A 10,730-nucleotide genomic window follows, 5' to 3' on the forward strand; every position below is an offset into this window, starting at 1 on the left:
CAACTGAACGGTGGAAGAAACCCCCAGTAACTGCCTCTGATTTCATCACTAGCAGTGGTTAAGCCCATTTGCCACTTGAGATTTTAGATTTGTTTACTTGTTAAATACTTAGTTGTCTTAGAGTCAAATTTTGGAAAGGTTCCTCATGTAACAGAACCTATGCGTATGCAAAATAACAATTTTAATCACTACATTTATCAGGTACTAGCACTACAGTGACCTGCATTTCAATATTAGCATCAATAAGTGCCCTTAAAACACATTTATAAGTTTATAATTATTGACTACAATGTAATTCATTTTTAGAAATTATTTTTGAAATCCCACAAATAGATTCCAAAATGAGATTAAAGCCACAGCTAAATACTTAACTGTTGTTCATGAAGTTCTTCAGCACTGTGGTTATGACTTGTAACATTTTCCACTCCTGGTCTCTGGCCAGGAGTATTGATTCATGAGTTGACTATGGTAGAGGGTGTAAGGAAGAAAAACACAGGCTAATCTAAAACTCAAATAATTACTCTTCTCTAAACCAAAAAAACAAAAACAAAAACAAAAAAAAACCCCAGCAAATCAATTTCATAAGCTACAAGATATTTTCCCTGTGATGCTTCATAACTGTGTCTCATGTAAGATTCATTTCCTGCACGCTTGGACATCTAAAGAAAAAGAAAACAAAACTTAGAATTTGGAGAGGAACCCACTGTTCAAAAGTTCACCTGAGATCATGAAGAATCTGGAAAGAGTCTACTCTGAATCTAGATCCTTTCTGAACTTAAACGGATGCTCGATTTAAGAGTCCAGATTGAGGGAAAATGTTAAATTAAGCCCTATTAAAACATTTTAAATTATCTAGGTAGTCAAGATTCAAAAAAAGGTGCCAGTAGATATAGAAAGGCAGAAACTGATTATGAAAATCATTGGAAACTAGCACAGGACTTGGCACGTGAAAAGCACATTATAAACATTTGGTAAATTAGTAACTACATAAGTAAATCATAAATAAGTTTACCTAAACTTTTGTACTAGTGTGTATCTGGGTAGGGGAACTGCTTTCTCCACCTTCTCTGTTTTTCCTCATTCACTTCTGATTCCCATTTTTTTCAGTGAAAACAAATGGAGAGGAAGAGGATTCTGGTCACACCTATCTGTATATCCCCGTGACAGGGACTTCAAGGTTATGCCTGAACTTGATATCGAGCAAGGGTCACTCTTTGATAATTCGACTGAACCCTGTGCTATAGAACTGTGCTGCTGGTAGTCAGTTGGGGTGGGTGGGGCAGCGAGACTGACTGCATGGAAAAAGCCTGCAGGATTAGGGGAGCTCTAGGGACAGTCAATGTGTAACTCTGCCCTAATGTCTTCAAATCTTCTGTGCCAAGGTGGCCAGGATCCTGAGGGAGTAGGGGTAGGGAGGTCACTGAGTTAATTCTGTGCAAACAAAAGAAACCAAACAACAGTTTCATTCCTCTAAATACTACACACACCTCTACACTCCATCTCTGTCCCCTTTCCTCAGTGAAGTCTTTGGATCCACCCCATGTTGGGAAATGCATTTGTGTGAGCATTAGACATACAGGCTTGGTGAGTGGACATTTTGTTGGAGAGAATTGACCTCTCATGAGAAGTAGAAGTGACTTTCAGCCAGCACCCCTGTGAACAGAGTCAGCAGTGAATCTGGAACAGTTTTTGAAACCTCCTCCTAAGTTGTACTGAACAAGGCCCAGGTGAGAAATTTTGAGTCTAGTCCTCAAACCCCTACCTATTCTTTTGGAGAATTCTAAGGTACAAACGTAGGACGTTTTGCTTGGCATCACCCTGAACATGGAACATGCCATCCCCACACAAGTATACAAATGAAAAAACAAAATCTGAGAGCATCTAATTCACCTTGTTGTTCAGTATTAAAGTTTGTGAGAACTAGGCCTCTGGGCCACAGGCTCCTCTGATGTTCCCTCTTTAAGTGCAATTATTTCCCTTCTGGTGTCTGCAATAGTAACACTGTTTATCTGCATCCAAAGCCTTCCACCCAAACCCTACACAGGGTGGTCATTATGCTAGTGTCATATTCCCCAGGAACCATTTGGGAGCAAATTGAAATGCCTTAGAAGCTGATTACATACTTGTCATGAGCCCTGTACACAGAAGTACCTGTACTTCTGGCATTTTTTTCCAAGGACAAAAGGTCAACCAGTGATGGAACCCTTGCTAGTGACCTAACTCAGTTTGCTTTGCAGAGAAATCTGAACCTTCTAGAAGAAAAGAACTCCACCTTTGGGAAAAATATTTTATGCAAACATAGCTAAGTAGTTTCTCCTTTCTCCTCTTGTCCCCCATCTTCTGAAGGTTGTGCCTGCCAGCATTCTTCTGTAGGAGGATTTTAGACTTTTCCCCTCCAAAGGTGGGGTAAAGTCTCTGTCTATAGAGCTAAATCATAGTGTTCAAAGTCTAATGGTGAGAGAAGTCACCCATCATAAACTATGACAACAGGTCAAGGACTTCTAAAAGTGAAGTGGTGAGAAGCTCTCTTCTCTTCTTTTTCCTCATGCTTCTTTGTGTGTCAAGCAGCTCAGCCATTGGAGTTGCTTGTTATTACTAGTGATTATTATTTTGCTTTTATCTGAAGGGCTAATACACAAGGTATTAGAATAAACAAAAGGGGATAAAACCTCAGGGTATCCATTTTAATATTTTCAAAAGCCAAAAAGACAGCACAGTTGACCAGTTCTGAAATGCCACAGTATGAGAAGGGAAGAGATGAAGTTTCAGTAAGAGAATTGTTAGAAGTCTTATTTTAAACGCCTAGGGATGAAGAAGGCCCTTCAATACTGACTGTTTTCAAGGCATGCCACTCTTCCAGAATCCAGAGGAAAAACAGAAGTTAAATAGCAACGCACTTTTGCAGGAGTGTTGGAACAAACAAGAAAAAAGTTTTATTTTGAAATACAGTCTTTAAAGATAAATTTGGCTTCCATTTTCCATATCTAGGTGCATCCAACAAGATACAAAAACAGACAACACAACAAAACAGAGACCCACAACATTATGTACAGAGCTCTAAAATGAGCTGTGAATATCTACAAGAAACTAGTATATGTTCTTTGTGAAAGGATGTACTTGTGTGGCTTTCTATAGTTCTCAGTCCTCGGGAAGAAGAGTTAACCTCCTGGAACTGCAGGTGCGGCTGCAGCCAGGGAAGAGCTGGGGTCAGTGAAGGGCTGGGGGTGGCCCCCCATGTGGGAGGCGTGGAGAGGTGTCTGGGGAGGGGAGCGGCGGCGGCCCGGGACAGATCCGGGGCTTCTCTAGAAGTCCTGCCGCGGGGTGTGAGTCAGGCTGTGCCGCCGCAGATCACAGTTTCGCCTGAACACTTTACCGCACTGCTCGCAGCTGTAGGGCTTGATGTCTGTATGGGTGAGAAGGTGAGTTTTCAGATTACTTCTCTGATTAAAGGTTCTTCCACATGTGGGACATTTGTGTGGAGATTCCTGTTCAGATGTGAAGCAAGCAAAGGATTAATCCTTCACACCGCCACGGCACCCTTCTCAGTAGTTTCTGTCTTATCGGTATCACAAGCGTTAACATAACACGCAAGACCACAAAGAGGGACTTGCAGGAACAAATCTGTGCTCCTAATCCTCCAATCACGAAAACACACGCGCAGGCACACACGGGGGGCCCGACTGCACTGATAACTGCCGGTGGCCACCGCGGTGGGCTTTGTGATTTCCAGCTCTTTACATTTCATCACCATGTCATAGGCAGGAAAAGGGGGAAGGAAAAACTTTAATCCTCTCTTAAGGAACGACATTCTCCCGGGTAATAAGGCTCCTCTTTGCTGGAAAATTAAACTATTCCTCAATGTTCTGAAACCTACAAATTATGAGGCCCCTGGGAGAGAGCGCATATGGGATTTCACCATGCCTCCATTATCAAAATTACCTTTATTTCCTCCCAAACACGAAAGCTTTAAATGCAGGGCAGATCAGATGAAAAAAAAATTCTAAAATTAGGATTTGGAATAATGAGAGTGGCCTGTTCTTTAAGAAAAAAAACACATAAATATTTATGTTAAATAAAATTAATTTCATCTATGGAAAAAAAAAATCAAGAGTGCTGCTTTCCCCACCTAGAAAGCTAACTCAGAGCCTCTTAAGACAAAGACCCTGCCATTAAAGCACCTTCTGTAGAGCAAAAATGATACAACAGAACCAGTAGTTGTTTTTAAAAAAGAAAATAGACTTACCTGCATATGTAAAGTTTTGTGGACTGCTAGAGTTCTAGACTGACAAAATCCTTTCCCACACTCCTGACATTTGAAGGGTTTTTCTTTGGAATGGATATACCTGAAAGTCAATATAAGGTTTCATTGAAATGGATTTACCACCACAGTGAAGAGTTTCTTTTGGCAATTACTTAAAATTACAAAGTCGTAGGGGGAAAAAAGAAACAGGATTTCCATTATTTTTGTTTTTGTGTTTTTTCTGTTTATGGTTAACCTCAACTAACAGACTCTTCAAAACATTCACCGGACTCTGGCTTTATCTACACTTGATCGCCCTCTGTGGCATATTCTGGAGCTCAAAATCGTGCCGAATGAGCTCCTCCTGGTCTCTACGGTTTTTCTGGGATTTAAACTGGTCAAATCAGGATGTAAGGCAAGGCCAAGTTTAAGGGAACTGATTTTAGCAAATCCCTTAACAGCCCTGGAGGATCCTACCTTGGGGGACAAGAGCAAGTGGACTCCAGGAAGAAGATACTCTCACTCCCACTCCTGGGAAGTTTTTACCATATGTAAACACTTACATTATAGTATGTCTTCAGTTGCCTTTTATTAATGAGGAGTTTACGATGTGGAGGGAATATGGGGAGCTATTTCTAAATTCAGTGATCTCAAGACCCCCGCAAACAAGTTTAAAAGAGAGGTTGCTGTGGTGGGCTCTGGGGGTGAGTCAGGGAAGGGAGGGAACCCAGTGGAGGTGGTTGAATAGATTTCCAGAAATGATACTGTGGCAGCCAGGACCTGTACCCACCATGGAAGGTCTTTGGGGTCATCAGGACTACCTGCCCCATCCGCTATGGGTGACCTGGAGGAAACTGGAAAACAGACCCCAGGACCAAGGCCAACCCAGCAGATTTTAAATACCTAAGAATGGGGAAGGCCCTCTCACATGCAACTCATGCATGCCTCTGCAGCAGCAGCCCTTTGAGGAAAAAGGTAAATGTTGGGGATTGGTTGTAGTTTACTGGGGCAGAGTTTGGAGGATATATTTTAGTTCAGAGGGGATTTTACTTGGCATGTAAACCAGGACTTGATATCCTGAAAAAATCACCCTTCCCTGCCCAGGCCACCTTACCTGTGATCCCGCAAATGATCTTGCCTCCGGAAAGCCTTGTGGCAGATGTCACACGTGTATGGCCTCTCGTCCGTGTGGGTCCTCTCGTGGATAAGCAAGTTGTAGGATTTGGTAAAGTGTCTGCCGCAAAACTTGCAGATAAACTCTTTTTTCGTTTTGGAGGGCAATCTCCCTCGGGACGGCTTTCTGTCCGGAGTCAATTTACTGAGGCCCGAGATGGGGCTACCCAGCCCCGGGCTCAGCTTGGTCAGGTCTCCCATCTTAGGGGGGTCATCTTGTGTGGCAGCCACGGCCAAGTTGGCAAAGTCAAAACGAGGCCGGTCCTTGTGCAGGGCTGGGAGGACGTGGGCAATGGCTCCCTGCTTGGGGTGGAAGAGGTGGGTGGTAAACGGCAGAGCCGGGAAGGGGAAGCGCGCGTCCACGAGGCCTTGTGCCGCCGCCATCTCGGTGATGGTGGAGCGGGTGATCTCGTGCATGTTGGGGTACCCCAGTGTCCAGTGGTTCATGTGCATGGTCTGCACGGCACTGAGGCCGTACAGGCCCTGCAGGTGGTCCACGGCGGCGGGGAAGGTGTTCACGGCCTGCAGGAAGGAGTAGTTGGTGAGCTGCAGCGATGGGTGAAGCGGGATGGGCGCTGGCAGGGCCTTGCTCCCCATTTTCCGGAGTGTTGGAGGGCAGAGGGAGACGCCCCTTTTTTCCAGGACTCAGAGGTGAGTGTGCGTGGGGCTCCGACGAAAACCCAGAGGGACAGCAGCACGCAGAGAAAACCCTAAAAATGGCAGGGGAGAAAAGGAAAGTAGTGACTATTATCCAAGCCTTCTCGATCTGCCTTTTGGTGCTACGTTGGTTGCCACATCTTCCTTTTAGTCCTCCTCCCCACCCTACTCCAGGGCCTCCCAAAGGAGAGGTGAGGGAACCGAGTAGCGCCTGCCAGGGGAGCTCAGCCCCGGGTCCAGGGTGTCAGGCGGGCTAGAAGTGGTCCCCTGGCCAGTGGATCACCCATCGAAGATTGGATTCCAGGCACGCACGGATTCCAGGAGCGGAAGACTCGGGCCAGGCGGGGGAGAAAGAACCGCGGGCAAGGGGCTCCAGCAGAGGCGGCACCCAGCCTAGCCCACCCACCCCTACCAGGCCAGGCGAAGCTAGGTCATCCGTGACAGCCCGCTGTGCCAACACCCGCCGGCCGGGCTGAGCCTCTGTCGCCGCGGTTCCTCCGAACTCCCCGGGGAACGACAGGTTGTGGGTCGGATCTGGGCTGGAGGGCCGGGCTCAGCCGGGCGGCTCAGAGCGCTGTACCCGGAGCCCGCCGCCCCGCCCCGTGGCCACCGATCCAGCGCTTTACCCGGACCGCGCCAGGGGTGCGGGAGAGCAGCCCGGGAGGCTTTGCGATCCCAGGCCTCCAGAGCCCTCGGAGCGGCCTGCCTCGCCCGGTGCTGACCTCCGAGGTTTTCTTTTTCCCTTCTCTGCCACAGTCCCATTTATCAGCGGTGACGGGCCACAGGAAAGAAAAGTGACACCTCGGGGGCTGGTTGGGCCTGGAACGGCCCCCTCCTCCTTCCCAGGGGCCTTCTCCTCCTACCCCCCACCAAGATCCCTTCCAGATGTACAGGCTCAGTGGGGGGTAGGGGTGGAGAACGACCCAGAGGCGGGAGCCCCTTCTCCCAGACCCAACATCAGACTCTCCGGAGGCCCCTAGGCCAGAGCACTTTTCGACCTGGCAACAGGAGACTACACCGATGAAGCCCCGGGAAAGAGAGGACAGGAGAGACGGCCCCCTGGGGAGGAAAAGGGAAGGAGCAGCAGGGGAGCCACAGCAGACCAAGTACCGCGCGGCTCTGCCCCGCTGAAGAAAGCTTGTTTTTCTGCCTGAGTTGAGTGCGACGTTGCTCCTGCCACCTGGAAGCCGGCCGGGGTCTGCGGCCTGGGCCTAAGCAGGGAGCGCGCACTTGCCTCTCCTTGCACCCCCAAGGGCAACACGGAGGTCGGCTTTCAGACCCGGTTTCCACAGGGCACCTCACCTGCTTTCAGGGTAGGCCCACGGCCAGCCCCTTTTTAGCAGCGAGTTCTGCCAGCTTGGCGTGCCTGGGTCTCGCCTCTGAAGGGCCTCCCCAGGTGCGGGACTCACAGCTAAACGCTTTCCCTGGAGAAGGGCAGGCAGGCCTTTCTGAGCCATCAACCTTTTATGCACGGTTTTTGAACCCAGCAAGAAGGTGGGAGAGTTTGTCCAGACTTCCCTTGCACCAACCATTTCTGCGCCTGAAATTTTCTTCTCCATTGTGTTGTGAAGTGTTGCTTGTGGCTCCGAGGGCAGGCTTAGGGGCTGCGCTAATGACACAGCAGCTCCTGCAAGGCAGAATCTGGCTGCCTCCGTGAGACCCACACCTTCCGTTCCTCCTCCTCTGTTTGGAACGGCTGGGAGACAGGGATTTATTAACGAACCGCTTCTGCCTGGTGGTATGCGGTCTGGGAGTTGAGGTTGGGGAGTTAAAGAGAGGTGTGTAACAGTCAGAGGGTCTCAGTCAGACCATTCAACCGAAACAGTAAACCTCCATTAGTAATAAACTTTCCCACCACAAATCACAATTCATTTCTGTTCAGTGGCAACCCTCAAACCCTCTCCTAGAGAGGTAGGGGAAAAGGATTCTACTAACATCCCTGGTAATCTATCTGATTATTTCCTCTTCCATTAAAAATAATACATAATACCTTTATTTCCTTCTTTTTGCATAAGGAGGATTTTCCAGAGATTCCAAATATTATTTTTCCCCTAGTGTTAAAAAGCAGCCTCCACCATAGAGAGGAAATTGAAATTATTATTTGGGCATATTCCCAGACTAGATTTCTTAGAAATAAATACAGGAGGCAAAGTGCAATTCCCACCATGTTCTCTGTGTATGTACGTCTGGGGAGTGGTGGGTGCATGCTGTTGACTGAAGGAATATCAGGACCTGTGATTTTATTCCAAATGCACAAAGTGAACTCTGCCATAAAGGTTACATGTTAATTCTGCCACCAAAAAGTGCCACATTCCTTCTCTTTTGCACCAAATGTCTTAAAACACAAAAATTAACACCTCTATTATAATTCAGCTTCATGGTGGCACAAAAGTGCTATTTCATAGTATGTATTCGTTTTAATTTGCAGGTCAAATAGTTTCTTCATAGAATAGCAAACCCTTCAGAAACTGTACAACCCTAAATATCCAACAAATACTTTTGCCATAGATAATTAGGGAGTTTAGATTTCCACTCTCCTGCTGAGTAGCTGGAAATCTATGTCAAAAGATATTTTAAGTCAATGCAGGGATCCAAAGTACTTTCGTTTTGTCTAGAGTTGAACATGTAGTTCTCACACTCAGTTTCAAGCAGTAACAGCCGTCATCTGCTTCTCCACCATCCCGTCTTGGACCATTAGTTACTTTTAATTTTGCAAAGAAAAAAAAAAAACTTAAACCAATGAAAAGACATTAATGTTTAAGTGGAACTGAGACTAGTTTTCTTTCATCAGTCTTCTTCACAAGAATTTCAGACATACACAGAATTTTGGTAAAAATTCACCTCACTGGCTGACAAGTGAGAGGTGTACATACTAATTTCAGTTCAGTGAAGCTTTCAAAACATTGGAGGAAAAAAGGCAGTGGTAATTTGATTAGGAATCTCGCTCTTTGGTAATGTGTTATTACACTGATTATCTAAAAATAATATACAGTCAGGGGTCATCTGCTAAAACCTGTGCTTTGGAGTCTGAAAGAAATGACTGATGAATCCATAGGCTCGCTGAATTTCTCGGCCCAAGCCATAACAGAACTTTACATAAATCAGAGAGCTACACTCCAGGTGGATCTAAGGAGATCATTTTTTGAAAAATAAAATTAAAATGGGCAGACTGGATCAGGTGAACAGAGAGAAACGACGGCGAATTTCCTGCCCCTTCACTGCGCCTCTGCCTTCCCAAGGAGTTAATTAAATTAAGATGCCTTCCACATAAGCTGGGTTCTGTTTCTCTCTGCTCCCTCACTCCCCCTGCGTGAGTAATTTTCTTGTTCTGCTCGGGACTGCAGTTTGTTTAGCAGAGAAAGTAGCTGTCTGCGCCGTTTCGCTCCAGGAAACGCCAGCCCTCTTTTGTTCCCTGCTAACAGGTAGGGAGACAGAGCCAGCGCTCCCTCCAGACACCTTTTTCGCCCTCCTTCCTTCAACGCAATTCTGCTCTCTGTTGCCATTTCTCGAGAATCCAAGCGTTTAAACCCTAGGGGAATTTGCCTTCTGCCTCCTCCTCCCAGACTGGAGGGTGGAGGAAAATCAAAAGACCCGCACAAGGTTGGAGAATTACCTAGGATTGAACTATTACTCTCCTGTTGAAACGCGCTGGCTAGACAAGCACTGTGTGTCCCGGCCTGTCCGCGCAGCGGTGGACCAGGAATACTAAGGCAGGCAGAAAAACCATGGGCTTGTGGGTTTAATCTCGACGTACGTCGATCAGCTTTTATAAGAAGACTTGCTGAATGCTTAGATTAAATGTCGCAAAACAAAACTAAAAACAGTACATGAAAGCGTCTGTCGTTGCGTGTTAGCTAGGAGTGGCGTGCCTGGGATCTGATAAAGTGAAAAATACAAAGCCCCGGGATTGTATCCATATGATTCTTTTGCACAGCTTCTGAACTTGTGGCACGCTGAACCAAGAATTTGAGTACCCTCCTTCACCCCTCTGCAGACTTCCTTACTTAGGCGGCTGCAGCCCCTTCCCAGAGCGGACACTCACCTCCAGCAGAAAGGTCCTTCTGGGCAGCGCCACTCAGATCTGGTCCAGGCAGTCAGACGCACAGCTTGTAAAGGTCATTGGGTCCAGGCCGGGCAAACTTCTTTTTCCGCGCGGAGTCCCGGGAGCCGCAGACATGGTCCGGAGGACGACGAGTAGCCAGAACGAGAACAGATTCTCGCTTTCGTCCGAGTCTGTGGACGCAGAATGTGTAAAGACCCGGGGTGGTTGGCCCCGGCGCTCAGCGCTCGCCTGGAACCTCGCGCCGCCGCGAGCCTCTCGAAGCCGACTCCGGGTAAGGTCGGAGCCTGCAGCCTAGCAGGGCCATCACCCTCCAGCAGCGAGCGCGCCGAGCTCTGTCCACTCCCGCGTCCCTCCCCAGGCTGTTCGCGGCCAGCAGTCTACGGCTTTAGTAGCGGCCCCGCCTCCCCTTCGGGCGGGCGTCCCACCGCCTAGCCGGGCCCACTGAGCCCAGGCTCCGCCTCCACGCCCGGAGCCCGCTAATGGTCCACTCTGTTTACTTGTGTTTGGATAGCAACTGAGTCTTAAAGGCACAGGTTTGCTCGAGGTTTCCCTGTTACAGAGGCAAAGCCAAGGTGACTCAGTTCAAAACTCACACAC

The 10,730-nt window shown here is 47.6% G+C and overlaps 1 protein-coding gene across 2 annotated transcripts; it reads right to left on the reverse strand.

Annotated features, from left to right (window-relative positions):
* Positions 1 to 2,910: 2,910 nt before the first annotated feature.
* OSR2 (odd-skipped related transciption factor 2) lies at positions 2,911 to 10,493 on the reverse strand. 2 transcript variants are annotated; one of them, XM_010981899.3, is made up of 4 exons: positions 10,113 to 10,493; positions 5,355 to 6,123; positions 4,244 to 4,343; positions 2,911 to 3,485 (listed from the first exon to the last, which is right to left on the reverse strand). In XM_010981899.3, the coding sequence occupies exons 2-4, from the start codon at positions 6,008 to 6,010 to the stop codon at positions 3,303 to 3,305; spliced, it is 939 nt and encodes a 312-aa protein (XP_010980201.1). In that variant the 5' UTR covers positions 6,011 to 6,123; positions 10,113 to 10,493; the 3' UTR covers positions 2,911 to 3,302. The 2 variants fall into 2 exon arrangements, with proteins under 2 accessions (XP_010980201.1, XP_010980202.1); XM_010981900.3 differs by having other exon boundaries at positions 2,911 to 3,403; positions 10,113 to 10,478.
* Positions 10,494 to 10,730: the final 237 nt, after the last annotated feature.

This window comes from Camelus dromedarius, chromosome 20 (genome assembly GCF_036321535.1).
Source record: "Camelus dromedarius isolate mCamDro1 chromosome 20, mCamDro1.pat, whole genome shotgun sequence".
In the NCBI taxonomy this organism is placed as follows: Eukaryota; Metazoa; Chordata; class Mammalia; order Artiodactyla; family Camelidae; genus Camelus; species Camelus dromedarius.